This window comes from Lissotriton helveticus, chromosome 5_1 (genome assembly GCF_964261635.1).
Source record: "Lissotriton helveticus chromosome 5_1, aLisHel1.1, whole genome shotgun sequence".
Lineage (NCBI taxonomy): Eukaryota > Metazoa > Chordata > Amphibia > Caudata > Salamandridae > Lissotriton > Lissotriton helveticus.
In genome coordinates, this window is record NC_136065.1 from 2,004,458,671 (window position 1) to 2,004,480,719 (window position 22,049).

A 22,049-nucleotide genomic window follows, 5' to 3' on the forward strand; every position below is an offset into this window, starting at 1 on the left:
GAGAATCAACAATGTTACAGAAAAAGATCAACAATTACACAATGAATCACAAAATATTCAGTACAATTAGGAGAGGAGAGAAGGGAAAGAGAAAAGTAGTGGAGGGGGCAGGGGAGGTGAGAAAGGGAGGATAAGGGAAGAGACAAACGAGGAGAGACTGAAAGGAAGTCTGTCTAAAGACCGACTGGGTAGGTGACGACTGAGGCGGAAATCCACGGTCCATCTCCCCTATAGCTAAACCAGATAGCTCCATCGGGCATCAGGCAAAATAGTTCAGTCTCAATACATTGAGTCCTGGCTGGGCTGGGATAAGCTAGAGCTGTTTTGGTGTTTATGGAGCCCCTAGGTATTGATGTACATGAGAGGGCTGTAGATGTGACTTGGTGTAGTTTACTGTAAACCCCAAGTTGTGCAGTGTCTGGATTGTGTGAGATGTGTGTTGAACACACTGGTTGAACGACTTGGCCTTTATGAGCCAATCGTCTACGAATGGGAAGACATGGATCTGTTGTCTTCTGAGATGTGCTGCTACTACTGCTAAGCACTTTGTGAACACTCTGGGTGCTGTTACCCCGAATGGAAGGACTTTGAATTGATAGTGTTGTCCTTCTAGCACAAACCTGAGATACTTCCTGTGAGAAGGATGTATGGGAATGTGAAAGTAGGCGTGTTTGAGGTCTAGTGTAGTGAGGAAATCGCCTTGTTGCAATAATGGGAGCACTTGTTGTAAAGTTATCATGTGAAAATGATCTGATTGTATATAGAGATTGAGAGGCCTCAAATCTAGAATTGGTCTTAGTGTCCCATCCTTTTTGGGTATTAGGAAGTAGAGTGAGTAGACCCCTGTTCCTTGATGTTGCAATGGAACTATCTCTGGTCACAGGAGCAGTTTCTTGGTCCCGGGTCAGGGACCAAACTCTTGGCCTCAGCATCTAAGGCGGACCCTCCTAGCATACAGGGTCTCACAAGTCCATTCACACTGATCTAGCTTTGATCTTCATGGTGGCCGCCTCTCAGGGCCACGGGTCACAACCCACTGGGTCATGCACAGAACCCTCGCTCCTCAGCTTAGTCTCCAACAGTACCTTTTTGCACATGAGGGTCGCCGAAACAATCCAGCACCCAGGCTACGTACCGCCCGATCGGTGCAAGAGCGGATTCCTCATACCTTGCACAGGAAGTCTTCACAATAGGGCTTCTTTCTGGACCTTGCTTTTTGCAACGCTCTTCTCTGTCTCACAGGCCACACAGGTTTTGGCGAGCAGCCAGGTGCTGGTCCTCCAGGCTCCAGGGCTGGTGGTTTTGGTTTCATTGGGTGATGTCACCTCATCCAGGGTTAAGGTTCATGAAATAGGACCATAACACTTTCTTATGATTGATATCAGGGAACAGAATACTTTGCCCACTCATTGCTTTTGTAAGGAATGCATATATTTATAACAAGGTGTGTTTCCTGCAATAACGCAATGTGACATTGCAGCCTAGATAAATGAGTCAATACTCTCTTTTTTTGATAGAATTACAAAGACCTTTAACATTCCCTGAAACAATACAAAGACTGCTCATTGTAAATACTGCTGAGTAAAAGTATATTTATCAGCAAAACAAGGACACAAAGAGGAAAAAAAGGTGAGTAACTAAAAGACAGACCAAGATCGTACTATAAAAAGGGTATAAGAATACATACTTTGGATAGGGTAAGTGGTTGCCGACTCAGGACAACTTCCACCAGCTACTTATTCAACTCCTCAGTACAGGTGCAAAAGCCATTGTAATTCTTTTGGAGGCAGCTGGAAGGGGTACACAGGTGTCCCTGCAGAATGGACAAGGTCCGGGATGGGGCAGGCATACGCTGTAGGCAACAACTTCTCCCTCAGCCTCAGGTGGTGCAGACAGATGGTGTTGATACACATTTTAGGTTTAATTAAAATGGTGAGGGGCTTCTAGAGTTATTACAAATATTCATTTATCTTCTAGTCATAGCAACATGCACTTTGGCCGACGTGTTTTGTGAGTCGAGTACTCCTCAAGGGCTATGAAGGTACAGTCACCTCTAAAATGCATTATCTAACAAAATCAATATCTTTTTGTATCACTCATATATGGATTTCATACAGAAAATACTTATAATACATTAATAACATTCTTGGGATTATTATTTATTGGTGCATCTATGCAGGCATGCCCATTGTGTACAAGCAGTGTAACCCAATAAGGTAAATATTTTAAAGATATAAACAGACAAAAATAATGTTTCAATACATAGCAGCATATTACATCTGATGATCCTAGTGCTCTAAAAACCTACGTAGTTTGCAATAAATCCTTAGAACCATGGTTTTTATATTTTACCCTAATATTTTCTAGTCATTATTAGAAAATTAAGCAGTACATATCTCTTGGTTGATCTCTATACATTCACACTAAAACCATTTTATCATTGATGTAGTTTAATGTCAAAGCATGTTATGTAATTTTCTCTTTTTCACATTTATCCTTGAAACCCACATAAGTGTTCTCCATTCATAAACGAACAACAAGGCTTCACCCCTTCACAAATGTAACATTATTCAAACTGGCGTATGCCACGTTGCGATCATCTGACTGATTTGATCAAATATCCACACAGCCTTGACTAATCTAACGTTCTCCTCACTTATTTGTATTCTTATTGTCTCCAAAGATGAGCCATTTTAAAATTTTAATTCATACCCAATATTGAGAATGCCAAACATTAGCAAAATTTACCTTATAACCTCAGAAATAAACTTATTAAAAAAACTTTTTAACAGCTTATCTGTAGTAAGTACAAATTTGTAGATTTTCCAAAACAAGCTAAACTCTGTTATTTAATCAATTATCTGAAAAATCAAATTCAAACCAATTTTTTCTTAAAAGTAACAATTTATTTAAACTCTTGTCTAGTTGTACTGAATTGATAGAACATTGTATGGAACTCACACTTTTCAAAACTGCATTTTAACCGGCATAGTGCCACTCTCCCGTTATAGTCTATTGCTATCCTGCAATGTTCAAATTTGTTGATGCTCCTCCAGACACAGACTGGATGATGAGAAAACCAGAATGACAGGACCAATAGTTAATGTTTAAGTTACTTGCCAGTAATCGTTATTACCCCGATTTGTAGTCCTCCTCGTCGAAGTCCCAGTATTTTGTTGTCCTTTTTTTAATCTCTATAGCAGTGTTGAAGAACCCACCGCTTATTTGTTACACAATCCATGATTGGAGGTGCTAGCACTTGTGGACTGGGTCGCGCAGGTCTACATATCGGCGTAATAAAGATTACCAATGAGTAATTAAAAAATAACCACTCATCTTGTCCTCCTCATTCCAGTCCTTCCTTAGTGAGGAGGCATCACGTTTTTAATGAATCCATTGACAATTACTGATGCAGATGTAAGTTTATTATTACTCCGTGTGTTGCCGCATGCAACACACTAGAAGCACATTTACCATCTTCTGAACTACACAAATCTAATTTGTAGTGTTTTACAAAAGTGTGATGTGAAGACCATATGGCGGCCCCACAGATCTCGTGCTTCCACCCAAGTTACAGAAGTTGTCCTGATTGAACGAACATGTTAGATATTAGAACTAATGCCCTTAATAAATCACCGTAGACTTCGAATGCACCAAGCCATTTCACAAGTTTACAGCAACACACTCAACAAGGTTTAACTGGAGCACATCTTCTACTGAAGCTTTCACTATGGTACCCGCTGCGGGAGCACATGAAGTGAAAGCTCTATTGGCACTCTAGCTCGTTAAGAGAAATCTAGAGTGAGAAATTAGGCTGGCTCAGTCGGCGCACATTCAGGGGACTAGCGTCTCTTGTTTTGAGCACGTGCATTGGATCGGGTATGGTAATCCAGCCCTGTTGCTTGTTTACCTTTCAATCGCTGTGTCATATGATACACACACTGGTTTGTTTAAAGTCTTTTAGATGATCCAAATAGATTGACAAAGCCCTTTTTACAGCCAGAAAAGAAGGAATACTTTTAGCACTTTCTGACTATAAAACAGGAAGAACTATTCCCTGAGATAGTTGGTAAGATGATGACATTTTGGAAACAAATGTAGGATCTAACCATAATTTAACCCTAACTGGAAAGAAACAATAGGGAAACGAGATGACTGATGCATTCAACCCCTTGAATAGAAAAAAACTTTTTTAACGAATAACCCCACAGATCAGCCTCTTCAAGGGGTTAAAAAAGAACCAACTGCAAGCCTCTCAGCACTAGCACCAGGTCCCAGGTCGGGCAGGGCACAGCACTACGATATCTTTGCATAATTGTCGCCCTTTAAGAGTTTTATGGCCTTGTGCTTAGCTGACATGGTAGAGGCCGACCACACCACTTCTGGAAAGATCTCCAATGCATTTGTAAGACACTAAGGTTGATGGCTTCTGTGACTCCTGAATATCTTTAGCACGTCTGCTGAACACCCTAAAGGTAGCAAGCTTACCCTTTCAAGTTCTAGGCTTTCAAACTGAGATCTTTCAGCTGGGACATCAGGAGGCTCTGGAACTGAAGAGGGGAAGGTTGAAGGGAGAGATGAAGAAATTCTCCTTTGGAGAGTGACATCAGAAGGGAGAACCACGGATGTTGTGGCCAAAAAGGTGCCCCCAAAATTACTGAAGCAGCTTCCCAGGCTTGTAGACACCGCCCCTCTGATAGATAGATAGCTAGATAGATATATAGATTTTTTTAATTGCACAATTAATTAAAATCATTGCAATCTCGCTTGATGAGGTACAAAATAAAGTCATGAGTTTCAATGTTAAAAATAAAATGTAACAAGGTAGCAATCTATTATTATATATCTGAGCAAACCACTGGTAACACTGCATTCAGAGAAGATGCAAAAGAATCTATCCAAGGGGTCCCAAATAGACACCAATTTTTATTGGATTACGGAAGAGCCAGATAGTACATGACTGGTGACGGAAGGTTGTGATTCAGAAATATCGGCTCTGAAATTCTTCAGATGCTGAGCTTATACAGCCTGCAGAGCCAACAGATGTTTCTCTGCCCAGGCAAATAATTGTGTTGCCAAAGAATTCTGAATATTGCGTCTCATCCATCCTGGTGGTTAGGATGACACTGGACAACCTGATTGTCCGATTCACAACATTGGTTCACTCCAACTGACAAAAATTGGCTTCAGGTGATAACGTGAGACACTCTGGTGATACTGCTGGTGTGCGCGCGTGAAACATTTCTTAGGCACTGTTTTTAACAAAGTTCTGTTTTATGCTCTTAAAATCACTTTTGCACTGTGATATAGGCATATTGCACTGACTTTTACCCTCATCTTGCGGTCGGGGAGGCAGAACTTCCCACTCGATCCCCTTCTAAAGACCGATGTGTATGAGGCCGTGCAGCGGACAAGCGCAGCGGGCGGCCGCTGGTGCGCCAAAGGAACGCCAAAGGCAAGACCATCTGCGCCCGTCCGTGCCCGACTAGGCCCAGGGGCCAGAACCCCTGGTCTTTTGGGGTCACATCGGAGGATTGAATATTCAGCTGAGGAGCTACGTAGACTTTCAAAGCCCACTGAACTATTATGCAAAAATACCATAAATGTAGATAGTAAGTAAAAGTAAAATGCGATCACTGTGATATGACCTTAATACTTAAAACGAACAGTAAGAATGAAGGCAAGCTGCACTTAGCATTATTAAATTGCAGGTCATCAGCCAAACATAAATATGAGGTCCATGACCTACTAAGGGAAAGATTATTGGACGCTCTGTTCTTGACCAAGACCTGGCTTAGTGAGAGTTCCACTCCAGACGTAATCCCCAGCAAATATAAGTTAGTAAGGCAGGATCGAGAAGGTCAAATGGGCGGCGATATTGCTATAATCTACAAATCCACAAAGAAGTGTGAGATAAAAAAAAGCAGACCTAGAAAACTGTGAGGCGTTCTTATTTACCCTAGCAGCAACAGAAGATAACACCATAGCTGGCTTCCTAATTTACCGCCCGCCAGGTCCAGTATCACAATTTATGACAAGCCTGGAGGAGAAAGTAGTACACCCAGCTCTCCGTTATAAAAATGTTCTGGTGCTAGGTGACCTAAATATACACTTCGATAACAAACAGAACCATGAAGCTAGTACAATATGCAAGGACCTACTGGCACTGAACTTAGCACAAAAAGTAGAGACACAAAGCTCTCTGTCTGACATTTAAGATTCTGAAGCTTTCCTCCCCTCCTGCTCTTACGGGCCTCATTTTTCCGTATCTTCCTACACGGTCCCTCAGGTCTGAATCTCTCCATCTGGCGATCAAGCCTAGGTTCAGACTGAGTAGGATGGGAGGGCGCTCTTTTCGTGTCCTGGCGGCGGATTTATGGAACTCCCTCCCGGTACACATCCGTGCCCTGGACAGCCTCACTCTTTTTAGACGCGCCATTAAAACTCACCTGTTCGCTTCGGTTAATTGATCTTTCTTCTTTTCAGTTCTGACCTGTTGTGTTGTGGTATCTGATCAGGCGCCAGGACGCCCCTTCGCTGGGGCAGCTGTGCGCCTAATAAAAGTTATTAACATAACATAACATAACAAACACACCAAGGGGGACACATTTTAGATCCCATCTTCTCAAATATTACGGAGACAGAGGTTGACACACCATGGCCAATTCCTTGGTCAGATCGTTATATAATCCAGTTTACAGTGCCCTCCCACAGAAAGAGGCTAGAACAACAGACCAAGAAACTCACTACTAGGAAGTGGAATAATTTCGACTCCACCTCTTTTACCCAGGCGCTGTTGAAAAAAAAAATTATACTAGCTAAAGACATTAACCTACCCAATAGCCACCTGGAAACATGAATTATAGAGGCACTAGATAAGAGCGCCTTGGAGCACCAGGATCCCCAAAAATAAACGGCACCTTAGTTCAATGAGGAACTGACGATGGCCAAGAAGAAATGTAAAAGGCTTGAACGAGTATGGGGAAAGGATTATTGTTTTAGGACCAAAACAAACTATAACAAGCATTAGGAATGCATTAGGGCTCGGGTTTGTTTTAAGTTAGAGATAATGGCATTGTAAATGGCAATGTGTTTTAGGCACTCTGCACTACCACTCTGCACTCTGCACTACCAATCTGCACTCTGCACTCTCAATCTGCACTCTGCACTACCAATCTGCACTCTCCACTACCACTCTGCACTACCACTCTGCACTCTGCACTACCACTCTGCACTCTGCACTACCACTCTGCACTCTGCACTACCAATCTGCACTCTGCACTACCAATCTGCACTCTGCACTACCACTCTGCACTCTGTACTACCACTCTGCACTCTGCACTACCACTCTGCACTACCACTCTGCACTACCACTCTGCACTCTGCACTACCACTCTGCACTACCACTCTGCACTACCACTCTGCACTCTGCACTACCACTCTGCACTTGCACTCTGCACTACCACTCTGCACTACCACTCTGCACTCTGCACTACCACTCTGCACTCTGCACTGTCAATCTGCACTCTGCACTACCACTCTGCACTACCAATCTGCACTCTGCACTACCACTCTGCACTACCACTCTGCACTCTGCACTACCACTCTGCACTCTGCACTCTCAATCTGCACTCTGCACTACCACTCTGCACTACCAATCAGCACTCTGCACTACCACTCTGCACTACCAATCTGCACTCTGCACTACCAATCTGCACTCTGCACTACCACTCTGCACTCTGCACTACCACTCTGCACTCTCAATCTGCACTACCACTCTGCACTACCACTCTGCACTACCACTCTGCACTACCACTCTGCACTACCACTCTGCACTACTACTCTGCACTACCACTCTGCACTACCTCTCTGCACTCTGCACTACCACTCTGCACTACCACTCTGCACTACCACTCTGCACTCTGCACTACCACTCTGCACTACCACTCTGCACTACCACTCTGCACTCTGCACTACCACTCTGCACTCTGTACTACCACTCTGCACTACCACTCTGCACTTTGCACTACCACTCTGCACTACCACTCTGCACTTTGCACTACCACTCTGCACTACCACTCTGCACTTTGCACTACCACTCTGCACTACCAATCTGCACTCTGCACTACCAATCTGCACTCTGCACTACCAATCTGCACAATGCACTACCAATCTGCACTCTGCACTACCAATCTGCACTCTGCACTACCAATCTGCACTCAGCACTACCACTCTGCACTCTGCACTCTGCACTACCACTCTGCACTACCGCTCTGCACTAACACTCTGCACTACCACTCTGCACTCTGCACTACCACTCTGCACTACCACTCTGCACTCTGCACTCTGCACTACCACTCTGCACTCTGCACTCTGCACTCTGCACTACCACTCTGCACTACCACTCTGCACTACTACTCTGCACTACCACTCTGCACTACCACTCTGCACTACCACTCTGCACTACCACTCTGCACTACCACTCTGCACTCTGCACTACCACTCTGCACTCTGTACTACCACTCTGCACTACCACTCTGCACTCTGCACTACCACTCTGCACTACCACTCTGCACTACCACTCTGCACTACCACTCTGCACTCTGCACTACCACTCTGCACTACCACTCTGCACTACCACTCTGCACTACCACTATGCACTCTGCACTACCACTCTGCACTCTGCACTACCACTCTGCACTCTGCACTACCACTCTGCACTACCACTCTGCACTACCACTCTGCACTACCACTCTGCACTCTGCACTACCACTCTGCACTACCACTCTGCACTACCACTCTGCACTACCACTCTGCACTACCACTCTGCACTACCACTCTGCACTACCACTCTGCACTACCACTCTGCACTCTGCACTACCACTCTGCACTCTGCACTACCACTCTGCACTACCACTCTGCACTCTGCACTACCACTCTGCACTCTGCACTACCACTCTGCACTCTGCACTACCACTCTGCACTCTCAAACTGCACTTTTACTCTGCACTCTGCACTACCACTCTGCACTCTGCACTCTGCACTACCACTCTGCACTACCACTCTGCACTCTGCACTACCACTCTGCACTACCACTCTGCACTCTGCACTACCACTCTGCACTACCACTCTGCACTACCACTCTGCACTCTGCACTACCACTCTGCACTACCACTCTGCACTACCACTCTGCACTCTGCACTACCACTCTGCACTACCACTCTGCACTACCACTCTGCACTACCACTCTGCACTCTGCACTACCACTCTGCACTACCACTCTGCACTACCACTCTGCACTACCACTCTGCACTCTGCACTACCACTCTGCACTACCACTCTGCACTCTGCACTACCACTCTGCACTCTGCACTACCACTCTGCACTCTGCACTACCACTCTGCACTCCGCACTACCACTCTGCACTACCACTCGCACTCTCAAACTGCACTTTTACTCTGCACTACCACTCTGCACTCTGCACTACCACTCTGCACTCTCACTCTGCACTCTGCACTACCACTCTGCACTACCACTCTGCACTCTGCACTACCACTCTGCACTCTGCACTACCACTCTGCACTACCACTCTGCACTCTGCACTACCACTCTGCACTCTGCACTACCACTCTGCACTCTGCACTACCACTCTGCACTACCACTCTGCACTATGCACTACCACTCTGCACTACCACTCTGCCCTCTGCACTACCACTCTGCACTGCCACTCTGCACTACCACTCTGCACTCTGCACTACCACTCTGCACTACCACTCTGCACTACCACTCTGCACTACCACTCTGCACTACCACTCTGCACTCTGCACTACCACTCTGCACTACCACTCTGCACTACCACTCTGCACTACCACTCTGCACTCTGCACTCTCAAACTGCACTCTGCACTACCACTCTGCACTCTGCACTCTCAAACTGCACTCTGCACTACCACTCTGCACTACCACTCTGCACTCTGCACTACCACTCTGCACTACCACTCTGCACTCTGCACTACCACTCTGCACTACCACTCTGCACCACCACTCTGCACTACCACTCTGCACTACCACTCTGCACTCTGCACTACCACTCTGCACTACCACTCTGCATTCTGCACTACCACTCTGAACTACCACTCTGCACTCTGCACTACCACTCTGCACTCTGCACTACCACTCTGCACTCTGCACTACCACTCTGCACTCTCAAACTGCACTTTTACTCTGCACTCTGCACTACCACTCTGCACTCTGCACTACCACTCTGCACTCTGCACTACCACTCTGCACTACCACTCTGCACTCTGCACTACCACTCTGCACTACCACTCTGCACTCTGCACTACCACTCTGCACTACCACTCTGCACTACCACTCTGCACTCTGCACTACCACTCTGCACTACCACTCTGCACTACCACTCTGCACTCTGCACTACCACTCTGCACTGCCACTCTGCACTACCACTCTGCACTACCACTCACTCTGCACTCTGCACTACCACTCTGCACTACCACTCTGCACTACCACTCTGCACTACCACTCTGCACTCTGCACTACCACTCTGCACTCTGCACTACCACTCTTCACTCTGCATTACCACTCTGCACTACCACTCTGCACTCTGCACTACCACTCTGCACTCTGCACTCTGCACTACCACTCGCACTCTCAAACTGCACTTTTACTCTGCACTACCACTCTGCACTCTGCACTACCACTCTGCACTCTCACTCTGCACTCTGCACTACCACTCTGCACTACCACTCTGCACTCTGCACTACCACTCTGCATTCTGCACTACCACTCTGCACTACCACTCTGCACTCTGCACTACCACTCTGCACTCTGCACTACCACTCTGCACTCTGCACTACCACTCTGCACTACCACTCTGCACTCTGCACTACCACTCTGCACTACCACTCTGCCCTCTGCACTACCACTCTGCACTGCCACTCTGCACTACCACTCTGCACTCTGCACTACCACTCTGCACTACCACTCTGCACTACCACTCTGCACTACCACTCTGCACTACCACTCTGCACTACCACTCTGCACTCTGCACTGCCACTCTGCACTACCACTCTGCACTACCACTCTGCACTACCACTCTGCACTCTGCACTCTCAAACTGCACTCTGCACTACCACTCTGCACTACCACTCTGCACTACCACTCTGCACTACCACTCTGCACTACCACTCTGCACTACCACTCTGCACTACCACTCTGCACTCTGCACTACCACTCTGCACTACCACTCTGCATTACCACTCTGCACTACCACTCTGCACTCTGCAATACCACTCTGCACTCTGCAATACCAATCTGCACTCTGCACTACCAAACTGCACTCTGCACTCTCACTCTGCACTACCACTGTGCACTCTGCACTACCACTCTGCACTACCACTCTGCACTCTGCACTACCACTCTGCACTCTGCACTACCACTCTGCACTCTGCACTACCACTCTGCACTACCACTCTGCACTACCACTCTGCACTCTGCACTACCACTCTGCACTACCACTCTGCACTCTGCACTACCAATCTGCACTACCCCTCTGCACTCTGCACTACCACTCTGCACTACCGCTCTGCACTACCACTCTGCACTCTGCACTACCACTCTGCACTCTGCACTACCAAACTGCACTACCACTCTGCACTACCACTCTGCACTACCACTCTGCACTCTGCACTACCACTCTGCACTCTGCACTAACACTCTGCACTCGCCACCAGACACTGCAGACTCATGGAAAATTAATGAAGTGACCTAGAGGGTGAGGATGGGATACTCCGCTACCATCGAGTTCGTAGAAGAACAAGATTACATACGAAAAACAAGCAGCACAGAAAGCATCACTTTCGCAATCGCAATTGTTTAAACAAGCAGCACAGAAAGCATCACTTTTGCGATCGCAATTGTTTAAACAAGCAGCACAGAAAGAGATCACTTTCGCGATCGCAATTGTTTAAAAAAACAAGATCTGATGCATGTAATTCTCTACATTGCTGGCCGGCGCGCACACAGAGCTCAAGGGAAAAAAAACACAGCAGTGCACACACTCCCAGCACCATCTGCCTTCAATTACCGGCACCTCGGACAGCTGGTAATTGAGGATTTATGTATTCTTCTGCGCGTGTCCGAACACTTTATGCAGGAAGTGGACATTGAAAAAATTCCAAAGCCCTATGGCGTGCTGCCTTACTTAAACACAGCCTTGCCTGGACCAATTACCATGCACATGGCAAAATACCACACGCAAAAACCGGGCGCTTTCTGGAATGTGGCAGCCTGGACCCCTTTCTGAATTTTTTTTTTTTCTAACATAAGAGCTCGGAAGCCCCGCCCCACTTCGTGGTGACGTAGGCCCGAGCCCTAAAAAGGAATTAAAACAATGTCACACATTAATTAAGAAATGCAGATGTACATTTTATATGGAAAGAATTGAAAGGGCTAGCAATTCCTCCAAAGAAATGTTCGCCATACTAAAATCCCTCAGAACACATGAAAGTAGAGATAACACAACCACCTCTGTTGAGAGCTGTAACAAGGTGGCAGAATTCTTCGCGAATAAAGTGATTAAGATATATGACACCTTCCCGGTAGAAGCGCAACAAGGAATCGGCCTGTCCTGCGGAAGTCAGACAAACTTTGTAGGGGTGACGCTGGATGAATTCAAGATCCAGGAACTAGATGAACTTACAGCCATAGCAAAAGGGATAAAATCCGGTTCCCCGTTAGACCCAGGCCGACCTAAATTGTGATGGAGGGAGCAATCACGATTATGCCATATATCTCGGAGCTCATTCTATGCTCCTTTCAAAATGGCGTGGTCCCCACTAAATGGAAACAGGCCATTGTTAAGCCACTTAAAAAGAAACCATCATTAGAACAAACTATATTAGAAAATCTACACCCTATCTCACTGTTACTGATTGTGGCTAAGATTGCAGAGAAAGTAACTTATAAACAACTGGTAGACCATATAAACAAGAACAGTTTATTGCCTCCCTCCCAATCAGGTTTTAGAATGTCTCACTCCACAGCTTCAGCACTACTCATGGCCACAGAAACACTGAGAAAATATGCAGACGAACGACAAATGGCCGCACTGATTCTGCTTGATCTCAGTACGGCATTTGATACCCCACAAACTGCGCCTCCATAGGTTAGAGACGTGTGGCATCAGACGTAGCGCCCTGAGCTGGATGACATTGTTCCTTTCAGAACTGAGCTTCCAAGTCGCACAACAAACCTATCTATCTGAGAGTATTCCCTTGCCCTTCCACGGGGCTCAATTTTAAGCCCCACTATATTCAACATTTATGTGGGACCACTGGCAGAGCCAGTGGAGAAACATAAGGTGTTGATTGTTTCCTATGCAAACGACACGCAGCTAATTGTGATGCTATCACACAACAAGGACCAGGCTGTTATCCGCTTCTCCGAATGTTTAGAAGAGGTAGCAGACTGGATGTCGAATCACTGCCTCAAGCTAAATGGGAATAAAACTGAGGTACTGGTTGCAGGCAAGATGCCATTCATATGGTCCTCCGCATGGTGGCCTGAATCACTAGGCCAATTACCCACCCCAAAAGCAGAAGTAAAAAACCTCGTAGTCTGGTTTGACTCCAAGTTGACATTTGAGAGCCAAATTCGGAAGGTAGCGGGTAAATGATATGGAGCCATGAAAATTCTGCGGAAAGTCCTGGATCTCTTACCATCTAATGCCTGGAAATCCATAGTACATGCAGTAATAACTTCCCAATTTGACTACAGGAACGGGTACAGAATGCAGCGGCTCGTCTGGTACTTAGCCTTCCGCGAAGATCAAACACAAAGAAAGCCCTGTCAGCTCTTCACTGGCTGCCACTGGAAAAGAGAGTCGCGTTCAAGGCAAGGTGCTACTGCCACCACATCCTATTAAAGAAAGGCCCAAGATATCACCAACCGCTAATTACCAAATACACCCCAGGGCGTAGTTTAAGATCGTTGGAGAAAGCTCTGGTGACTGTACCAAGAATATTTGGAGCAAGAATGAAGGAACGCTCTTTCAGGTACCAGCAAAATGTGGAACAGCCTACCGATGGATCTAAGATTAGAGCCATGCGAAAGCAGATTTCGTAGGCAGCTAAAAACCTGTCTGTTTGTGAAATCTGAACAAGGATATTTATTTAAGATCAAACAAGGTACGGCCCCTGTATATCTACAGGCACTTATTCATGCTTATCACCCCACTCGTTCTCTTAGATCTTCCTGCAAAGGTGATTTTGTAATTCCTAGATTTAAGCTGGTGAAAATGGGCGGTCGCTCGTTCTCCCACTTAGGCTCTAAGATTTGGAATACCCTGCCCACTGCTCTAAAAACTGAAACTATCTATCTCAGCTTCCATTAAGGACTCAAGACATGGCTCTTTCTGCAGTGATTTGTGTTTGTTCTCTTTTCTTTCTGTTAATCTGTCCCTTGGCGCCGGGAAACCCTTTGTGGGTAGCTGTGCGCCTTACAAGTTAAATAAATAAAATAATAAAATAAATAAAGGATAATTGTCAGAATGGCTGCACGACCCGTGGGTCATGCATCTGGCAGCCACATCTTCTCAGAGTTCTGTCTCAGTGCGGGGACACACCGGTGGTGTAATCATGCGCTCTACAAATGAATAACTAAATAAACGTACACAGGGAACCTGTAAAGAAGTCCAAGGGGCACACTGAAGGCTTTAACTTGGTTTATTCAGAAGTACATGTAAAGGACCACCAGCCCAGGCATCCGCTAACCTCCAACTGCCAGGGATGTAGCCATAGAAAACGGAGCATTCTGTGTCAAGCAATGACACATGGAATGCAGTGATGCAGTCCAGCAACAGGGATAGAAAGGAAAGAAAGGGCAGGGCACGAGGATGTGGAATAGAAGGGAAAGAGAGAGAAGTAAAACCACGACACAACCACTGCTTTAGTTGCTGCTATCTGCCCCTTATTGCGCAGCCAGCCTGGAGCTGAATTTGCAGTTTGACGTAGCAGTTTAAAATGGCTGATCGTATTGCTGTGATACTGGATTGAGATAGGAAAACGCAGCTCATCATGGTGTTGAACTGGGTTCCAATAAACATCTTGAACTGTGTAGGCAGAAGAGGACATCTGGAAGTTGCTTAGAAACCCGTTTACGCAATACTTGAGTCACCATGTCCACATCTGCATCTATGCCTTAGAAAAGGAAGCAAAAGACAAAATTGATGGACAGAATGCAGAACAAATCAAAGCATTCACCCACCCGTCAAGAGATCCGGGTAAAATCCATCATTGTTTTGCTCACCATGCCACCCCAGTTTAGACCTGGCCATATGCAAATCAGTCGAGCCTGTGCCCCATGGAAACTGTCCAGCCCGAACTGCCAAGCCAGGTCCTCCATGGACCGGAAACAAGCTTCCTAGGAACTGTTTCGGGGTTTCACCCCTCATCAGCTAGAATAGCTTGACAATAAACCAAAGCACACAGCAGCTGACCAAGGTTTCGCACATCAACTTTTCCTGTTTCAAAATTATTTGGTGGTGCTGCTACTCTCACCATCCGCTGCCAAGGATGTGTATCAAAGCAAATAGAAAAAAGAGTAGAGAGGCGCACTCAATGAAATTAGTAGCTCAAAAAATCCATAAAATACGTAGATCCTCTGTCGTTTTTCTTAAATATATTCTTTATTATCATTCGCATAAAACGGCACAGCCAACGCGTTTCATCCCCAAAATGTGCCTAGGGAATTTCGTCAGGGCATATACTGAACAGTCAGGTTAATGAAGTGGTCTTAGAAAAGATCGCTCTATCGACGCTGTTATACGAACTCGATCGCAGTAGATCTCAGTATTTTCCTGGGAAAGATCTGTCGCTCAGGTCCAAATAAGATAAAAGTGCATGTCCCCCGAGTTGCAGGTTTTAACGGACAGGGTGTCTGTAGATCCTGGACACATATGATGCCTTAGGGGAACTTCACAGTAACGGGCGTTCAGCGTCCTCCAGGGGGTAACAGGCTCGTGTGGTGCCTACTCTTCGCGTTGTTGCGGAAAGTACCTCTGATATGGTACTCGTACTCCACTGCTCCTCCTCGTGGATTAGTGGCAGCCAATAGCTTGAATCCAGTTGCACACTGAGCCCGGGAACAACGTGTGGGCATACCCTGTTTGACCCTAGTGAACAAGATAACTAGCAAGCTAAAGCTAAGTAGAGGAAGGAATGAAGAGCATAACTAACTATACATCAGCCAATGACTCCTACAAAAATAAGTGATCAGGTAAATTAGTATGATAAAAGCGGGAAGCAAGAGAGTTAGATGGGAAGGTGATGAAGCAGATTAACATGCCTCCTGGGTAAGACCGGTGAGAGTCTGCCTAATATCGAAAAAGGATTGTGGAAAGTTCAGCATCACCCCTAAATGTCAGCCATGAGGGGAATGGAAAGGCAGAATTCAACCACTGCAAATCAGTGAAGCATTTTAAAAGACAAAGAATGTAAAAAGAGCAACCCAGCATCAGAATTCATGTGCTGGAGAAGATAATCATAAATCCAGTGATTGCTAAATAGTCACCACAGAATATCACAACATGCGTCTCGTCATAAATGCTCCGCCAGCTACCGTGCCCATCATCAGAAATTGTATATCTGAGAACATGCCAATCCTCGCAATTCCTTTGCTATAAAACATGCACAGCATCATAGACCCTTTACTACCTAACCCGTGCATCGTAATGCCTTTGGTTTGAAAAAGATTTTTTAATTGTGATTTTACATTATAAGTTACACATTGACATCTTACATCGTCATTATGTATCGGTTCATCACTAACATTGGGGGCAAAAATGATTATAGGTAGTATCATTCATATTTTTCCCTGCATCACAGCCACGTTATAGACCCAGCCGCTGAAGAAACTGCCTACGCGGAGCCCTCCCGCTGGTGTGTGTTTCACGGGCACGCAGCTTCATTCGCACTAACCGGGTCTACTTCCTCTGGGCATGCATGCAAACTTGCAAAGTCCACTCTTACGTCATCTGTCCCAGTGTTATCATGTCAAATCCTGTTTGTGTGTATTCCCATTTAACTGTCATCGGAGTTGTAGCTACTAACTATCAACTATGAAGGGGGATGTTGTGGACTGTGCATCGAAAAAGTTGAAAGTCTGGATGGCATTGTTGCCGTTGTGCGATATAGTGACTTGGGGATATGGTGGTAGTTATGTGAGAAGAGGGGGAGATTTGAAGCCTTCGTGATGTCACATCCTAGTGTAGAAGAGAGAAGTTCCTAGTCTAACTGTAGCAAGGCGTTGGTGTTAGGCAGGTGGGCCCTGTCATGGGGCCTCTGCTATTGACCGTACGGGGGATAGCGGTAATAGACCAATAACTATAACCACGGTGTGAAGAACATGCCAATCATAGAAATTCTCGTCCCAATGACTATACCTGTCATGATAAATCATGTGCCTGATGTAAAAGACCATCACCAGCTTTCTTATGCTAGAAATATAAAATCATCCCAATATGGCATCTAAGAATGTCGGTTATAAAAAAAAAAAAACTAAAAAGCTTTCTGGTGAATATCAATAGTCCCTTGTAGGGGGAGGAGCCTAGCTCGCGACCGAGATGGCCGCGTTTTAGCTCGGCTCCGTTCAACCACCTGTTTTCTTCGATTATCCTGTATTTCTCCTGCCCCGGGAAGCCCTCCTTGCGGTGTTTCGGTACCGCGGGCACTTTGCGGACACTTACCCGTTGCTCCGGTGATCCTGGGTGCTGTCGATCCTGTGCGGTGGTCCCGCTCGGAGCCTTCGGGGCGAACTGGCCTGGACCTCCTGGCGGCGACGGGACGTGGCGGAGCGCGATGGTCGGCCCTTGCTGGCGCTGTGGATCTGGTTGCGGGGGCTGATGTGCGAATAGGCAGGCTGTGCCCGTTGGCGGACCCGACTGGCCTGGGCCTCGAGGTGCGGACGCTGCCTCCTGCGGGAGAGCCTCCTCATTTATCCGGCTTGGTCCCCCCCCTTTGTTCCCCGGCCCGGCCATTTTGGATTTTCCGCCCGGGCTCGGAGAACGGGGCCGGCGGCACGAGGGGGCCGCCGAACATCCTTCTTCTGGTGGGTCTCCTTCCTGCCTTGGGGCGCCTCGCCGCAGTTCGGCTGACCTCCTTTTGCTTTGGTGTTGCTCCGGCCGGGGCCCCCGACGACCGAGGGCTTGCTGAGCTCCTAAGATGGCGGCCGGCCCTGGGAGTCTCTGCCGGGCCTGGGCGAGCGCTGGGGTCCCGCCACACGGCCCGGATGTCGGCTCTTGTGAAGGGTTTCCTGCACTTCAAGTTGTCCTGGATGCACTATACTCCTGGCGGACTTCCGTGGCTGCGCCTGTTTCCCCTGTGGAGGCGGACCCACTTTTCGATTTATGCGGGCCCCCATCGTTGGATTTTGCTTCCTTGTTGCAGGGTACGGCTGGTGTGCTCCTGGTCTCTGTGCCTCCGGCGGAGACCGCATCCTTGAATTGGAGACTTTCCGACGCCCTTCGTCGTCCTGCTTTGTTGCCTCAGCCGCTGGGCTGCGGTCCGTTTGCATCCTGTCCAGGCCTCGATGATCCTTTCTGTTTCTCATCACGTCGGCTCCCCGGCCGGGGCGCCTGTGCCGACCCAGCTGGACTTGCCTCGTTGGACTTGTCCATAGAACTGTGCCTGCGGTGCGAAGATTGTACCGTAACTTTTTTATATCCTCCGTATTTTCTTTCACGTTTCTCCTCAGGACTGCCGCTGGATTTCCTCCTGAACCCTGTGTCCCTCGTCGTTTGGACTTTGTTTGTTTGGATGATTACAACCTTGGACAAAAGCGGACAGGGCTGAAATGACTTATTATATGCGGTAGACTTGTTTTTGATCTATGACCGACTTGTGCTGTTTTGATGTGGCGTAACTTCGTGGGACTCCTGAAACTTATCCTGATGTCGTTTAACTTCCCGTGGGCTCTGCCTCTCCCCTTTTACAGGTGGTGGGATGGTTGCATATAATACTGTTTTTTGCCCTCTCCCGTGTGTAATGTTCCTTCCTTTCCCTGGCCCTTCTTTTTGCCTTTGTTTCTATCTTGTTTCTTTCTTCTATATTTCGGGTTCTATTTAGGGCGACAGGCACGCTGCTGGGGGGTTGGCCGTAGCCTTCTGCAGGGGTGTAGGGTGGGCTTGTGGGGTGGGTGGGGGGGTCTGTTGCTGTTTTTGGGGGATCTTTTTCCTCCTTCCTTCTCCCTTTTTGGTTCTATGGCCCTTGTGTATCCCTTCTTTCGGGGCTCTGTCTCGTCGTCTGTCCCCCTGGTGTCTTTCTGGGGTATTTTTCCGGTATCACGATGATTCTGATTTGCTGGGTGTGTTTTCTGTATTTTTAATGTCTATTTTGTACCGGGTTATTGCTTTCCTGTTTCGTCGCCCGGGGGCGGGTGCTTGGATAAGAGTCCCTTCCTTTCCTTCTTCCCCCTTCTTTCCCCCCCCCCCCCCCCCTTTATGTGGGGTTCTTTTCTTTTATTGGGGGTCCGTTTCGTATTGTTCTTGTATTTGGGTCCTTTTCTGTGCTGTTCGGTGGGATAGGTGGTAGCTGCGGTGGGCGGGCATTGGACGATGTGTGCGATGGCCTTTCCTCATGTCTGTTGTTTTGACCGGTGCTTATTGGTATGCCTATTTCGTATTTGTTTCTCCTGTGTTTTTACGATCATTGTATTGCTGCCCGCCGCGGCCCCGCCCCTTTGGTTTGTCTCTCGGCCCGCCATATTCCTGTACTCCCTAACCCGTCCCTTAAAAAATGAGAAAACTACCTTTCTAATTCTTATCTCCTGTGATTGCTCTAAGATGCTTGTTATTTCTCCTGTTTCTTTGCCTTTGTATACTGTGATACTCTGTGCATTGCTCCTGACATTCGGCTCTGTGGTGGCCAGCCCGGTGGGTTGTAGGCCCGTATTTGTGAGCTCTTTCTGTACAATAAAGGTTTTCAAAAAAAAAAAAAAAATAGTCCCTTGTAGAGAAGAACATGCCATGAGAAGTGTTTGCCCAGAGACTATGGCTTACAGAATTACTGCCCTGATAAAATGTTGTCAGATGTACTGCCCAGATAACATGCCATGGGAGTTACTGCCCCTCTAACATTCCCTCTAAAAGAGGCATCTTCATGTGCGTTTGGCAGTAACGGACAATCTTATTAAAAGACCAATATAATTATATAAAGTATGTATCTCAACCTCTGAAGGATAGTTGCTTAATATGTTCAGGGTTTTGAACGTGTGGACTTTCTTCTTTTAGGAGAGGTTTCAGAGTTATCCTGACAGATTGAAGAAAATGCTGGAGGATATTCTTGAACTGCATCGCAACGAAGAGACGAAAGTGACAGAACTGGAGGTGAGAGAACAGCACCTGATATATCAGTAGGGGGGAGCAAGCACTCTAAGCATTGTCTCACTTTACTAGTTTCCATCAAGACCACAGAATTCTTATCAGGGGTCGGCCATCCCTGGTTTAGGGTTTTCTTGACTGTACTTTGAAACTTTCACCTGTAGCATCCAATAATATATAGGCATACAGTCACTTTAAGACCCAAGGGATTTTCAGAGGTTTTGTTTGGATTTTGTGTAAAGGTGATCAACTGTTTCCCTGATTTGTGCTTTGATGTCTTCTTGGGGGAGGTGACCTCAGTCCAAGGGGTGATGGTAACAAGGATATTATTAAAGTGCATGACTACATGTTAAGGAAGAGGCCTCCATCCTTTTCTATAATGAGAGCTACTTCGGATCAGTCAAAATAGTCCCGAACCGCTAATGGCTTTGACCATTGTTGCATTAGTGACCACATCAAATGCTATTATTACAGTGGCAACACCTTGTAGGATTACTAGTAGTGATCACCTGTCATAACAAAATATCATATGCAGGATATTGACAAATAGAACCGCATTAAATTATGTAGGTATAAGTAAGTATAGATGTACAATTCTTTTCCCCATGTCTACATATATCTGAAAAATAAATAGATGTGGAGTTTAGAATGTAAATACAATTATACTCACCTATAAATAGTTACCTCTCATAAAGTGGCTAAACCTTACGTACTGAGCTGGGCTGCACTATAGGGAGCAGCTTACCTCTTGAGCTATGCGTTTGAGATCCCTGTTTTAAGGAATCGTAACAGGGTGTCTCGTGCAGTATCCAGTTCCCTCCTTGGATTTGGTGAATTTTCCTGTGAGTGTAATTTGACCGCGGTCACTCGGACATTCTGTATTCCTCCAGCTTCCACCGCCACGTGGCCTCCCTTCATTATGGTTCGTAACTGCCAGGATTTTAAAAGATAGTTTTATCCTCTGGTGTAAATCCCCCCATGGGTTTTAGTGAAGGCAGGTGGCCAGTCATAAATCCCAGATGCAGAAGTTACCCTCTTTTCTATTTCCAAAGGTAAGCAGTCCGGGCATATTTCCATGTCGGTATCAAAAAAAAAGAAGGGGACTTGGAGCTGATGAAGGTTCAGTACCTGTACTCAATATAGTAATCAATTCAAGACCTGGGAGGTCACTGTTCCTATAGGAAAGGTGCGGACAAACCAGGGGGCGGACAGTCAACAAAACTATTTATTTTTGCCCTCAAACATCCCTGGGGTTGTCCTGCTTCATTATAGGGCGGGTGCTTTTCATCGTGCCGGTGCTGCAATGCCCTACGGATCACCCAAAAGGTCACTTTGGAGGAGATCTTGTTAATTTGGTTGCCGGGAGTGCGAGGGTGTCCAAAGAGGGGTGATGAGTGAAGTATGGTGGTAGTGAAGTAGAACTGACTAGGCATCTTTATTCTGTAAACTCCCCTGTCAGGTTGAACGATTGTGAGTGCTACTTCAAAGGTTAATGATGGGCCAAAGTAGTTAGTGTGATTTAATGTGGGTCAACGTGTTTCGTGCCTCTCTGGTCTATGCAAGGTCCGCAGCGCTTCTTCAGGGTCAAAGGAAATGGTGAAATAGTTTCCCCACTTAATATCAACATGCAAGGTTCCCCCTGCGTGGGTGGTACC

The 22,049-nt window shown here is 46.6% G+C and overlaps 1 protein-coding gene across 1 annotated transcript in view; it reads left to right on the forward strand.

The window, feature by feature from the left end:
• LOC144752843 (E3 ubiquitin-protein ligase TRIM39-like) overlaps positions 1 to 22,049 on the forward strand; it is a 190,702-nt gene that overhangs the window by 38,485 nt on the left and 130,168 nt on the right. Inside the window, exon 2 of the mRNA XM_078640682.1 lies at positions 20,305 to 20,400. Coding sequence (XP_078496808.1) covers positions 20,305 to 20,400 — 96 coding nt within the window. The remainder of the gene's footprint in view (positions 1 to 20,304; positions 20,401 to 22,049) is intronic.